The sequence below is a fragment of the Sander lucioperca genome, chromosome 11 (genome assembly GCF_008315115.2).
Source record: "Sander lucioperca isolate FBNREF2018 chromosome 11, SLUC_FBN_1.2, whole genome shotgun sequence".
NCBI lineage: Eukaryota > Metazoa > Chordata > Actinopteri > Perciformes > Percidae > Sander > Sander lucioperca.
Genome location: NC_050183.1, coordinates 20,923,709 through 20,938,847, shown reverse-complemented (window position 1 = coordinate 20,938,847; position 15,139 = coordinate 20,923,709). Strand labels below are relative to the sequence as shown.

Sequence of the window (15,139 nt, the reverse complement as noted above, 5' to 3'; positions counted from 1 at the left end):
TCAAAATCGGGTTGGTGGTCAAATTAGTGAGACAGATATCTCAAAATATGGGCTAAAAAAAACATAAATATCTGCAAGGATAGATGCCATGAAAGGTTTTTTTTTCTTTTGTAATTTGTGTGAACTAACCTTTTATTGAATAGAAATGTCTTTAATGTCCCCAAGGGGCAATTTGGTTCACAACAGGTAGCCAACACATACACATTCACACAAAAACACATAAAAACATGAAATAATAAATAGATAAGAACATAAATACACATGCACACTATACTTGAAAAAAAAAATGTTTTAAACAAATATTTTGTAATTTTGGGAAATATTCTTCCCAAAAGGTAAATAAATTCCACCCCTAGCTGTCTCCCCCTGCTTCCAGTCTTTATGCTAAGCTAAGCTAACCTGCTGCTGGCTGTTGCCACATATTTAGAATACAGAGTAGTTTTGAGCTTCTCATTTAACTCTTGGCAAAGAAATCAAATAAGTGTATTTCCCAAAATGTGGAACCATTTCTTTAAAGATATTATTTCAAATGTTCTCTATACATCTCATTAACTCTGCCTGTCTTTTGCCTTTTTTTGTCTGCTTCTCCAGTTGTGGACCCACATGGCCGGTCCTCCTCCCAGCCCCCTGTAGCCTCTTTGGCTCCGGCCTCATCTGACCTGCTGTCAGCTCCTCCCATAAGGCGGAGAAAAGAGCGCCCCCAGGTCCTGAACCTCTCTGAAGCGGAGATGGCAGGCGTTCTGCGGCCCAAACCGGGACGCTTGGACAGCCCCAGCAACCGCTACGCCGGCGACTGGAGCGGCTGCGGCGAGAGCTACTTCCCTTGTGATATTTTGCTGCCTCCCAGCAAAGAGGAGGCGGACTATGACGACGTGCCCTCCGAGGATACAGAGGCAGCTGAGGAGGCCCAGAAGAAGCCTGAGGATACAGAGGAAGATAAGGGGCAGATGGTCCCGAGCCCTGCGTCTGATCCTGCTGAGCAGGAGCATCCTCAGAGAGAGGAGGCGGTGAAGGAGGAGGAAAATGAGGAAGAGGACGAGGAGGAGGAGGAGGAGGAGAAGCAAGTAGAGAGTGATGGTTCAGGCAATGGGCAGAATATAGAGGACAAGGAGGAGGAGAGGGTGTGCGACCACATCCTTCCCCCCCGTCTGCCCAAAGAGCACACCTACCAGGCTTACATGAAGATCCAGGACATCAGCCCAGTGCTGAGCAACAGGGTCAACCTGAGAGACCTGCAGGAGAGCATCGACACTCTGATAGGAAACCTGGAGCGAGAGCTCAACAAGAACAAGGTCAACGTCGGATACTGACTCCTACTACAGTGACACACACACATATCCACTCACACACTCATAAGGACTGATGGGGTTTGGAGAAGACCTTCTTTACCGATTAAGGTGCTTCAGGATACAGCCACGGTGTTTCCATGGAGATCCTGTGATGTACGCGCGGTGCTGCTGTAAAAACCTAAAGGATGAGAAGATGTGTAACGGGGCACTTCTGGCGTTTGTACCTTACCCATAGACATTCCTTTCATTTTGTCGGCTGTCTTACTTTATGTTGTTGGTTTGTTTCAGTCCGGTTCTGTGTTCCATGTTGTTATTGTTGCTTCTCTTCTTATTAGAAGAACCCATTGACCCCTCAGGGGTTTAAAAGGTGCCTTAATTGTGTGAAGGTGGTACGTCAAGAGGAAAATCCACCCTGAAATAAAATGCATTCCCTCGTGTGATTTTGATAGTGTTGACAACCAACAGGATAACCTCTATGATGTTATGAAGAGTTGTTTCTACATCGAAAAAGGCTGCAGTATATTATGTTTTTGAGCAGGTACGAATCCACCCTGCGTACTATGGGGCTCTATTCATACAAACTTTTCAGCGGTAATACTGATGCCAACATTTGTGGAGCAAAGTTACTGATAGACACTTTTTTTTTTTCATTGACCATTTCCATACCAAAATATACCAGTGCCTCCCCCGTAAGTATTTTGTTGGCAGGGTTCTGATGCAACATTTGGACATTGGACACTTCCACATCTATGCGGTGGTAGGAAAAAATAAGGGATGTATTGGGCCTTTCAACTGTTTCCAACAAAAATATGTAATTAGGTCATTACAATAATTTAAAAAATGTGCAAAGAAAACAAAACCATGTCGATTCTACAGTCAAGACACACCATCTATCATTTTTGGCATTGGAAAAAATATGTTCCGGTATTTTGTTGAACCAGAACATTAATCTCTAATGCTGAATGGAAAACCTCTGAGTTTCTAGCTTCTACTGTCTTTTTTCGAGCATGTAAACAATGCTTAATAACACAAACCACTATCACGGGAGGAACGGGTGTACATTCTGTTTGAGGATGGATTTCCTTTTTTAAGGCAGCAGAGAGCTTTTCTATTGAGGTATGAAACACTAAATGTTGTACAACAATAATGCACTTATGAGGCAGGCAGTAGTGTAGATTGTCATTTTACTTCATGCAGTAAATAATGTGGACTGTGGACTGAGTTGAGGGTGAAACAGCCGCCACTGAAACCTCCTCTTAAAGATAAATAAGAATATGGCTTAAAATGTATTTATGTTCTGCTTTGTTTGACATGTTTAGACCCCCATGTACAGGCATACCCACACCTGTCAGAATTGGATACAAGATACGGTTTATAACTTATTAATAATAGTAATAATCTGATCTCTGTTAACAGAAAGGTGTACAGTAGAGATGTATTTGATCTTAAGCAGGAACAAAAAATGTGTTATATGTGGCATCATATTCACTTTAAGCCTAAGAGAATAGTCCAACCTTTGGGAAATTACCTTATTCACTTTCTTGCTGAGAGTTGATGAGAAGATTGATAGCCTACCACTCTTGTGTTTGTACATATAAGATGTTTAGCTTAGCTTAGCTTAGCATTAAAGACTGGAAGCAAGGGGAAACAGCTAGCCTAGTTCTGTCCGAAGGTAAAACAAGTAACAAGTTACCAGCACTTCTAAAACTCACTAATGAACACATTACATTGTGTTTATTTAATCTTTGCGTTTGCACAAGGTCTTTATGCTATGCTAAGATTAGCTAACGTCTATCAAATCTTCTACCTTTCTGCAAAAATAGCAAATAAGCATATTTTCTCAACATGTCAAACTATTCCTTTAAATACCACCAACCAGTCACCTTTCTGCTTCTCCCAGCTTTTTTACAAAACCGTGAAATAGATACCGAAATGTGAAATGCACAATTTTCAGAGCAGCAGTGGGAACTGTTAGCGGAGGGCTTCAGTTAGTAAGACTTAGCTAGCTGCCTAAATCGACAAAGGACCTTTTCAGCAATCCAGGGATTCAGAATGATCAGTATTTAACCTATATGTATATGTATATAATTATATAAATGTATTCGGAGTATATTATTTTTTACAGCTTCTATTTCAATGGCGTATTTAAATACTTCTGATGACCTCGTAGTGTTGTAGTAATAGTGGCTTTTCCTCCCTTCAAGCTACCTGTACACATCTAAATGTGCTGGACTAATGGTACAACTTTAGCTGTAAAATATATGATAAAATCGTGCTCTTGCAGAAAAAAGTGATATTGTTATTTTTATTGCATTGTGTATATATTTGACATTGTTTTGTGACTCTGTTGGACTAAGCTGTGTATATGAATATTGTATTTTTTTTTAAGGTACTGAACATCGCATGGTCAAAAGCTTTACTGACATTAACAAGGCTCCTTCCCATCTGCCTTTGTATTTGATATTTATGTGTAAAAAAGACTTATTTTGTAATGTATGCTTGTTGGTTCATCACGCTGTTCCTCCATTAGACAGATGATTTCACTGGTCAAGCTTTTCTCCAGAGGATTTAAAGGCAAACAGTGATTCGGTTTGGGACACTTCCAAATTGTACAAATATACAGTATTTTCACTGTTATCATTGAATATAGCCATTTATTTCCACTACCAAAATTTTGCATTTCAAATTCTTGTTTTTCTAACAATATGACAATTAACATCAGACAGTTTCAACTGTGAAACCCAGTTGCAGAATTAAACACTTGATTGAAGGAAGATACATTAGATTGGGCTTGAAGATGGACAATTGATGTAGAGTTTTCAGTTATTGGTACATTTTTCATTTTATTTGTTATTCCACACCCCACCCTCCAGCATGCTTTCTGTTCACAGTCCTGCTGCTTCATGGTGGTGAAGCTGTGGCTGCTGCTGTCAGTCTGAGTGGGTCCGGCGAAAGTGAGTTTCAGCAGGGTTCCTTTCCAACCATCTGTCTGCCTGGGCAACACAAAAACAACCAGGGCCTCATTTACAGCATAGAAACCAAATGGAGAGCATCACTTAGATTATCCTTTCAAATTGCCGGTAAACACTTCTAAGATTCAGTTTGACTGAGGGGTTTGTTATGATGAAGCCATGTGAGTGATGCTCAAAGAAATACACTCTTTCTGTTGTTTTCCAAAGCTGTGGCTCCATATTAGGTACTCTTCCTGTCTGTTTTAGCATATGCTCAGCTACCGCCTTCTCACCTCTCTTTTACATAATATATCAGCAAACACCTGCATCATTTTTGTGTGTGAACATTTTTGAGGGTTAATCGTTGTGTCTTGTCCTCTTTGTCCTCTGGAGAAAAAATGTCACATGGAAAGCATCACTAAAGAAAACAGAAAAGTGCTTTGTATTGATCCTAAGAAATGTATGGTCATAATAAAGTATATTATTTTACATTCACATGGTTCTCTGTTCTCTGTTTTTGGCAGAGACACAAAGTCCATCATTGGAGTCAGCTATAATCTGCCTAGGATATAATTGAGCTTTCATCTCAGAGACATTTCCTCATTTTTACTACATAATTAATACATTTTCCACCACACAGTCGGGGTTTAAGTTGCAATATCACGGTATTTGGTGTTTTTTGCCCCCAACGTCTGCTCCCAGGCAGCGCAGCAATGGTTAGGGTTAGCTGCCTGTAAGGCACCGTTGGAGGCAAAAAACACCATCAAGCCAATATCACCTTGAATGACCAGAATGAAATGCTCATTACAGCAACACTATGTAACTTTTAGCTGCAGCTGTAGTTCCAATGAGACAACTTGTAGGGGGACCAATGTGGGAAAAGTTACATAGTGTTGCTTTAAAACTCAACATTGACCTAAAGCTTCCCTAACACCGGAATGGGATTTCACAGATCTGATTATGCAGCTTTCTAAACAAAGAAAACAAAATGTATGTGCTAAAAAATACCAACATTATCTGGGATTGCAAAGTCATTTTTAGTGCACAGTTAACATCGTCTGACTCCTACGCACATAGACAACCCTGGAATTCATTCATAAAAAACTTGTTATGAAAATCTCTATACAGACACATATGGTATTCTACATGTGGCCCAGAAATCATATCACTCTTGTTTAAATGACTTGACACTGCAGCCGCATTTCCCCAAACCATTCTAAACTTTGTTTTATTGAAAACCAATGGGAAAATCTTAACTTCAGGAAAATGGTCTCTGTGTTATTTTTTTGAAGATTTATCTCTTTGCTGTGGTAGCATTGTGAGCCAGCCTCAGCAGAGAACAGATAAATAAGTTGGGGAATTGCCCTTGTTGGCTTGTGGGAATCTCCCAAAACGACTTCCAGCTTCAGGGACATTCCCAGCATGCAGCTGCATTTAGCCATCCAGTAAAATCCACTGCTGGAAGGCTACACTTTTACTGTGGCTAAAAAAGCAACATTACCAGAAGCATTTGTGACACAATAAACCTAAACCTAGATCAATGTGTAGACTCCTAAGCAGTTTGCTGAAACAGTTAAATGTAATTTTAAGTATCTTTCCAAAATGAGATCTAAAACCAGGACCATGAAAGTACCTGCGCCCAAGTGGCTCCAGCTGAGGTGATACATATCTCTGGCAGCTAGCATGAGAAGTCAGAGCAGCCGCGGGCCTTTCAGCACTAAATGGTTTCAAGCCTTGTTTGATGTCACTACTGTAGGTTCATGTCGTGTTTTTATGGCTGCCTTGAACAGGTATGAGAAAGATCTAGGGTACAGAATGTACACATACCTGCCTGCACCCTGAAGCCCTTTTTTCATATCCCCACTGAAGTTAAGGAAAAAAATCTACTGTACTGTATCATATCATTCAGACTGGAATTGTGTGGCGATGGAGCCAAATATTTAACTGACAAATTAAACAGAGTTTAGTTATTTTGGGTCTTTTCAAGATGAACAATAATTCACTCTGACAATGAGTAATATTTACTAATAACATTTTCAAATTCCATTTTTAAACATCTGGAAAAGGACTCAGGTGCCTATTTGTAAAGTACTTCATCCATGTTTGACTTGCATAGCAGTTCTCTCAGCCCCAATAAAAGCAAGAGTGAAATCCCATATGAAGACAGTGGTAGACATAATAACAACGGCGCCTGTGTGGATAGTCAGGGTCGCCACTTGATATCAGACCATCTGTCTGGAGAGAACAGAACTATACTTTTGTTCATTTCTAATTTGGAAGCAACAAGAGATATGGGTATCTTCAGGTAAACATCCTTGACAGCCACCTGCATGTGAAACCAGACCTTTTCTCCCCTTCTTCTTCTTGTTCTTCTTCTTGTTCTTCTTCTTGTTCTTCTTCTTCTTCTTCTTCTTCTTCTTCTTCTCCCTCCTGTTACTTAATCTATGCTGAACTGTGAGTCAGTATCATTGCTGCAAGTCAACCAGCCAACCACAAAAACACACAGCCTTTGTTTTAGACTTTCTTCCCCGGTAGTAAAGTGTTAACATGATAATAAAGGTTTGGGGCGATTGGACCTTTATGTGACATTAAAGTAAAGCAGTTGGTGATGATTTTATTCAAACTAAAATAACTGATGTATCAAGATTTATTGTGTTAAACTACAGTATTTCATGCCAGCAACATGTAGTCAGCTGCAGTAATCACATCCGAAGGAAGCAAGGACAGTCATCAGTGCATGCTATTTTTATATTGTGCTTTGTGTAAACCTTACTGTTTCCCAGGATGTGGAAATGTTTGCTCTCTCAGCTCCAGGTTCACCAAGAAGTGGAATGCAAGGTGAACAGTCTCAGAACACCCAAACACTGACAAAGAAGGAGAAGGCGCTTCAGGAAAAATCAAGGATCCATATCCAGAAAGTGACAAAGAGTAAAAGAATATATAAATGTTTTGAACATAGGACATGTGTGTGTGTGTGTGTGTGTGTGTGTGTGTGTGTGTGTGTGTGTGTGTGTGTGTGTAAGTATATACATGTATTGTCTATGTATTTATTAAGATACACTTTTTGACCAAAATTAGTCAATTCAAAACACCTTCTTTGCTTCTGTGCCTTTAACCACCTTCCTCTCGATTGGCCTTTGCTGTTTGTTAATTATTTAAGTTGGTAGAGTTAAAAGGTCTGTACGTTGTGTTGACAGCGGTCTTATCACAACTTCCTGGCTCTTTCTTTCAAATAGGAAAATTTGTGACTAATATTTCTGTTAATACAGTACAATTTGGGCTTTAAAACCTTGTTTTTTGGGGCTTTTAATACTTTCTTTATCTCCAGAGGAATAAATGTATCTTGTTCTTAGGCCAGCATGAGAGTCAGTCACAAACATGGTGTGCATTCTGGTCTTCGGATTCAATCATGGCTTTATGTGCATAACAAGGATTACCACAGTGTCATTAGGTACAAATTACAAAGTCATATTCAGCACGGTCAGTCCTTTTGTACATCTTTCATTGGACGTGTTCTGAGAGGCTCAGGTTGGTTAATGTTCTCCAAAACATACTACCCATTCACTCCTTATAAACATGGACGAAACTAAGCCTAGGTAATTGCTGGGAACCTTTACGCTGTGACCCTGGGCACACATTCCATACATGCAGTGCCCTTCAATAGGAGGGTTATTGAACACATTTTACCAAGGTCCAAAACTTTCTGATGTGTTTTTTTGGGGGGTCTTTTGTTCCTCTACAGTCCAGCCCCTGTACTTGGCAGCTCATCTGAGGGCCTTAGGGCAGATCTCTTGACGCACCGCTGACAGATCCGCCTGTTCTGGACCGCGGTGATGATGAGAGAGCAGACCAGAGGAAAGGGGGGGGGGGGAGATGAGGAGAGAGCTAGAGGTGAAAGTGAAGAATGGGGGGAAGGAGAACACAGAGGAGCGGTGCTTCAGATCCTCAGGGGCCGGGCCTCACACAACGTAGGCCCTTTCCTCCGTGCTCCCTGACTCTGCCCTCCTCCTCCACCTCCATTGCTCTGTCACTCAGGACTAGACTATTTCATTTTAATAAGGCTAATCTCTCCTAGAAGTAAGCTGCTCATCACCTCTCCCCCTCCTGCTCTTTCAGACGAGAGCAATATCCTTTCAGCGTGAGGACAGGATGAGGGTGAGGGTTTGCTCCGCTTGATAGGAGAGAAAAATGTGAAAGGTGAGACTGAAAAGAGGCCTTGACAGCTGCTGTGGCCCAAATCTGAGAAGATTTGGGCCTCCATGGTTTGATAAACTTGCAGGTGGCACACCTTTTGTAGTGATTCATCCTCCAACCAGTCTGTAACATCATGCTGAAATGAGGTGCAGTGATAACTTTGTTCTCTGCAGAGGAAGTGGAGTGACACAGTCGGTATTTTAGTTTATGCTATCGCCTGCCTCCTGTCAGCAGAGCACTCTCCAGCTGTCAGCAGTAAAACTTAGTTTGCCTGCTGCTTGAAAAGTCTCCTTGATTCTGACTGACTACTAGCTAGCCTCTTTTTTTTATAGTTTTGGGAAATAGGCTACGCTCATTTGCATTTTTTGCTGAGCGTTAGATGAGAAAAACGATACCACATGTCTGTAGGATAGATAAGAAGCTACAGCCAGCAGCCAGTTAGCATAGTTTAGCACAAAGGCCTTACTCCACAGCGCTGTGGCGATAGGTCTAGCAATGCGAAAACAATACGAAAACTTCATAATCAACAGACTGACATGAGAGTGGTATCAATCTTCTCATCTAGCTCTCACAAGAAAGCAAATAAGCACACTTCTGAATATGTGGAACTCTTCCCTTGAGCAAAACTTTCCCTAAAAACTCACTCTCAAAATTCACAGAATTTCATACTGTAGATCTATGTGTGAACTTCCAACCAACAAATTAACTTTATTTCATGGAAGCAAAGTTATGTACAAAATATGTCTTTGGTTACACTTCCGTTCAATCACTGACTGTTTGTCATCACTGATGACTATATGTTAAAAAAAGACAGTTCAAAGTTTCCATAGGAAAAGCCTTAAGGGTTTTCCATATCTTTGCTCTGATAGACTGATAGTTTAGATGACAGATCCCACTCTGAAGGCGCTGCATCCTGGTCTGGGTTTATGCCAAGATACCGTATGAAAAACATCTCAATATGCACCTGAACCTGAATTCCTCTGGTAAAAATATTGTGAATATTTCCTCACTGAAGGACCTTCTTTTGATGAGGCTCAGGCGGCAGAGCATCAGTCGTTCATGCTGCCTGTCACAGCAGGGTTGAGGGAGAATCTCCTGCCTGAGAGGTCCTTGCTCAGAACAATAACAAACTTTATTTTTGTACAACTACTTTACCAAAGACCATATAAACAAGGGCAGTATAATATATAAACTAATTATTAGAAGTGGAAACATCCAAAATAGCACACTCATCTATAATATAGTTATAGGCCTATATAGAGTAACTACAAATGCAGAAAATGCTTGAGAATGCTAAAAAGGTAAATTGCTAAAGCTAAACTGGATTGCTGGCATAATTGCGTAAGAAGAAGGTGAAGTACTGAGAATAGTTGGAAACGTGGAAATGGTTTACATAGTGTGAATTTCATTGAAATGCTGAATAATACCAATAATGTAAAATAAAAAAAATAGTTTATCAGGTTAAAGATAATGAAAAAGTGATAAAAAAGAGAATAGTATAGTATGTCAAAAAAAGTCATAGAATAGTATGTTGAAAAAAGTCATAGTATAGTCTGTTGAAAAAAGTGATAAAAAAAAGTGATAGTATAGTATGTTGAAAAACGTCATAGTGTTGCATGTTGAAATAAGTGATAAAAAAGTCATTGTATAGTTTGTCAAAAAATTTATGAAAACATCATAGTATAGTATATCAAAAAAATCATAGTATAGTATGCCAAAAAAATTATAAAAAGGTCATAGTATAGTATGCCAAAAAAAGTGATAAAAAAGTCATAGTATAGTATAATCGAAAAAGGTCATAGTAAAGTATATCAAAAAAATAGTAAAAAAAGTCATAGTATAGTATGTCGAAAAAGTCATACAATAGCATTTTGAAAAAAGTGATGAAAAGTCATAGTATAATATGTCAAAAAAAAATTGTTAAAATAGTCATAGTATAGCATGTTGAAAAAAGTGATAAAAAAGTCATAGTATAGTATAATCGAAAAAGGTCATAGTCAAGTATATCAAAAAATTGTAAAAAAAAAAAAAAAAAAAAAAAGTCAAAGCACAGTATGTTGAAAAAAGTCATAATGTAGCATTTGGGAAAAAAGTGAAAGTGAAAGTGATAAAAAAACGTCATTATGTAGTATGTCGTAAAAAGTGATAAAAAAGGTCATAGTATAGTATGATGAAAAAAGTGATAAAGTCATAGTATAGTATGATGAAAAAGGTCATAGTACAGTATATAAAGAAAATTGTAAAAAAAAAAGTCAAAGTATAGTGTGTCAAAAAAGTCATAGGAAAAAGTCATAGTATAGTATGTCGAAAAAAGTGATAAAAAAGTCATAGTATAGTATATCGAAAAAGTTATACAATAGCATGTCGAAAAAAGTCATAAAAAGTTATGATATAGCATTTCGGAAAAAAGTTATTGAAAGTGATAAAAAAAAAGTCATTATATAGTATGTCCAAAAAAGTGATAAAAAAGTCCTAGTATAGTATGATGAAAAAGGTCATAGTACAGTATATCAAAAAAATGGTAAAAAAAGTCAAAGTATAGTATGTCTAAAAAAAAGTCATAAAAAGTCATAATATAGCATTTTGGAAAAAAGTTAGTTGAATGATAAAAAAAAAAAATCATCATATAGTATGTCAAAAAAAGTGATAAAAAAGTCATAGTAGCCTGGATAGCTCACCTGCTAGAGTGGGCTCCCATAAATAGAGGTTTATTCCTTGACGCAGCGGCAGCGGGTTCGACTCCGACCTGCAGCCTTTGCAGTATGTCACTCCGCCTCTCTCTCCCCTTTCATATCTAATAACTGGGCTCTATTTTTGATATAAAAAATCTGAATAATGTCGCAAAAAGTGATAGTATAGTATATAGAAAAAAGTGATAAAAAAAAGTCATGAGTCATAAGTAGTACATGCATATTTTATGGGCCTAAATGTACTTCCATACATTATTGAATTGCTTCGTCTTATTATTATCCTTAAATAATGTCTCAAAGATGAATTGTTTCCATCAGTAGATAGAATTGCTCAGAAAGCAAACTTACTCTGCTGATGAACACTGTAAGATACTGTCTAGTTTTGTCAAACTGTGCTGTACTTTTACATTTTCTACTCTTGACTAATCACAGGACAAACACAAACACACACACACACACACACACACACACACACACACACACACACACACATATGGTTGGTACATTGAGTTGGAGCTGGTAAAAATGACAAGAATTCAAACTGTTGAGAGCTTTGAAATTAGAAAAGGAGTCAAGAGGGAACATTCCACAGCAGTGCCCTGGTCACCTGATCTCTTATGAGGTCAAGGATCAACTAATGAAACCTACCGTCAACCTCTTAGAGGGTTTAAAGAAAAACGTCTTTTACACTTTACAGCAATGAAACATACATAGCCTGACGATTAAACCGTGGATAATTTTAGCAACCGGCTGCTTTGATGTCAAAGGAAGGTGCTGAGGAAACTGTTTGTTTGTTTTTTAATTGGATGCAAATGGACAAGAAAAGAATTAGAAACATGTCTGAACAATCATTTCCTCAGAGGCAACCACTTTTTCCTTCTCCTGCAGGACCTGTGACGTTGTGTGTTTGTGTATCTCGCCCTCTGCAGCTGGGGTTTAACTTAGATGACTATGTGTGAAATGTGCAGGGTGCCCCATGTTGGGAGATTTAGGCAGCAGACCCTCGCTCCACCCCACCCCACCTAACACCCTCCCCAGCAGGAGCAGCTAAGAGGCCAGCCAGAACAATGCCAAGGCAATGGCTTAATTCGCCAGGCCAGATTTACAGCCCCTCCTGCCCAGCACCTGCTCACATTGTTTCCCAGGATTTGGCTTGAAAACTTTGAAGAATTGGTGATAAAAATTGGACGGCAGGCAATTCCCTTCATGCCGGGGGGGGGGGGCTGTGCTGTTGCTCATTGTCCAAAAACATTAAAGAAGTGTGAGTGCTAAGCAGCAGAGATTATAACCTGCAAACGTCTCTGCATGTCTGTGGAACTTGAAATGCCACGGATGTTTACGTTGCATGCAAGCTTACTCAATTGCACAACAGTCTTTGCATCAGAAAACAATAACTAACCAGCAGCCGTGTGTGTGTGTGTGTGTGTGTGTGTGTGTGTGTGTGTGTGAGTGTGTGTGTGTGTGTGTGTGTGTGTTTTGGTATGTAGAAGGCACATTCCTGAGCTGGCCTGGGAGAAAGTGAGAGGCTCCGCAGACGAGAGAGGGACTGCGAAACAGAATTCCCAGAGAGGTTTGAGGACTGGAGAGCAGAGGCCCCCTTTGTCACCCCGGCCTTGTTGGTGCCTCAGGGGCCATATGGACGCCTGCCTCTGTGCACCCCGCCGCTCTGTGACAGGACCGTCCACGTGAATGAGTCATGGCCAGAGTGAAGTCGTCCACAGCTCACTTCTCTAGAGGGGAACCCACTCTGTTTTCCATCTCTTGCCATCTTCTTTTTCTTCTCTCTCACTCTCTCCTTCCCCCTCTCACCCAACATTCAACAATTTGTATTGCTGTTGTTCATCTGTTCTCGCAATCCTCTCTCTTAGCTCTCTTTCCTTTTGAGGCATCTCAGACACAGAGTGAAAACCTGGCACTAGACCGCTGCCCTATATTATGCAGCGACCCCCCCCCCCCTCTGTCCCTCCAGCCTCTTTTCTGGCAGGATACCGGCTGTCAGTTGTGACTATAGGTTTGCTGGCCTGCTCTTGACCTGAGGTGGACCCTGGCGTCCTTATTTTATCCCCATGAAGGAGCGAAACTAATGGAGTCCAGAGAGCTGGAGAGGTACTCGTTGCAACATATTGCAAAGGCAAGCAGAATTCTCAGAAATGTTGTGAACAATGTGACAGAAGTAAATATTTCACTTAGGAAAACATTTCCACTGTGTTGAAAGCGTCTAACTGAAATTAATGACACTTTTTTTTTAGCTGCAGAGCTACTTGTCGCTGTGAACAGCACTCCACTGCTCCCTCGCTCCTGTTGACAGAGTTTCAAGGCCACTCATTCAGGTGCAGTGCCACTGCAATGTCAAAACAGTCGAGTCTCACAAGTGATTGGACAGCAGCTAGTCAGCACTATATACAGGCAAAAACAAATTGAAAAATAATAACATAGGAATTCTCTCATTAGAATGACTGGAGTCACATTAATAAAATGGTCAATGTAGCAGGCTGCTTCAAATCTACATGTGATGTGACCACTGTTAAGATCATGAAGTCACAGCAGCATGTGAGAGCAGCAAAACAAGCTGTTCACCCAACAGTAGTCTACATCCACGACCTTCCACTTCCGGGATTGCTCCGTTGCCGTCGGACATTCCGCCGTATGTCCTTCTTTTCGGCTGGATTTCCGTTACCTTATGCTTTCTTTGTGTTGGAATTTTAAACTCCGGTGGATTTATGAGGACTATGGTTAACTGCTCCTCAGATCTCTGCAGGGTAAATCCAGACAGCTAGCTAGACTATCTGTCCAATCTGAGTTTTCTGTTGCACGACTAAAACAACCTTTGAATGTACACGTTCCACCAAAACAAGTTCCTTCCCGAGGCTATTTTGCAGCGGCATCGTACCTCTCTCCGGTGCTTAGCACCGCCTAAGACGATTGTGATTGGTTTAAAGAAATGCCAATAAACCAGAGCACGTTTTTCTCCCATCCCAGAATGCTGTGTGGACTCGCCAGACCTTCCTCCGCAGCATCTGGTAATGCGAGACTTTGCTGAAGAAGTTAGCAAATAGTTTATTTTTTACACATTCAGCAGATACAAAGCAACATTATCAGTAATTTAGAGTCATGATTGTGGCCACCTGTAACCTGACTCCGCCAGATGGATTGCTTCGCATTCGCTCGGCATATCCATCTGGGAACTTTCCGTTGGAGAACTTTTGGAAAGGGGCGAAAATACTGGTTAGCTGATTAAACCATCTGTCTATCACTAACCTGACTCCGCCAGATAGCTCGCGAGATCAGGACGGTCTCACAAGGCTAATTTTCTTCACAACTAGCGGAGCCAGTTGATATATCAAACTCTTGCCGAAACCAGTCGGGAGAAGAGCAAAAACATATTTTCCTCCGAGAAAAGCCTCCAGTGCTGTTTTTTGCTTTTCTTTCAATGAAGGAATACTTTCTAATTCAGATAAAACTTGCGCGATCTCATCCGTGGAAGCCGCCATTTTGTTTAGACTGAACATTCGCTTCTCGTTGCATCACACCTAAACCCGCCTCAAAACCAACGCTGATTGGTCGGTCATTTGGCGAACGGCTCCAAATTTTCTCTATCTCAAGATGCCAGACTGATCTGCAAGTGGAAAACTGGAGCTCGCGAGATCAGGACGGTCTCACGAGGCTAGACCACCTGGCCAATATTCACTTATCTTCGAACTCTATTTTGGTCTCCTAAAGGAAATATCTGTCTCCTTCGCTGCTCCACATTGCTAGCACCAGCTAGTTGCAAACCTTTTTTCTATTAGCTGTTTGCTGCTAAGTATGTTGTTTACAGAGGGTTTTTAGAGCTTTTTTGTTGAAAACCTGCTGTGGATGAAAGCACGGTAGATAAGAGTGGTGAGACTGAACCAAAACTACACTACTTCACTACAAATGAGTCCTTTCACATTATGCAGTCATTGCACCCTCATCAGTCATTGTTTATATAAGAATATTGATTAGTGATACTTTAAGAATGTGGTCCAGTCATGTT

General features: G+C 40.3%; 1 protein-coding gene across 3 annotated transcripts in view; it reads left to right on the top strand.

Annotated features, from left to right (window-relative positions):
* The window catches only part of syde2 (synapse defective 1, Rho GTPase, homolog 2 (C. elegans)), a 49,377-nt gene extending 45,610 nt beyond the window's left edge, over positions 1-3,767 (top strand). For 2 of the 3 annotated variants that reach the window (XM_031283853.2, XM_031283855.2), the window contains exon 8: positions 592-3,767. In XM_031283853.2, coding sequence (XP_031139713.1) covers positions 592-1,310 — 719 coding nt within the window. In that variant the 3' untranslated portion in view covers positions 1,311-3,767. The remainder of the gene's footprint in view (positions 1-591) is intronic. The other variant, XM_031283854.2, reaches the window with a different exon arrangement.
* Positions 3,768-15,139: the final 11,372 nt, after the last annotated feature.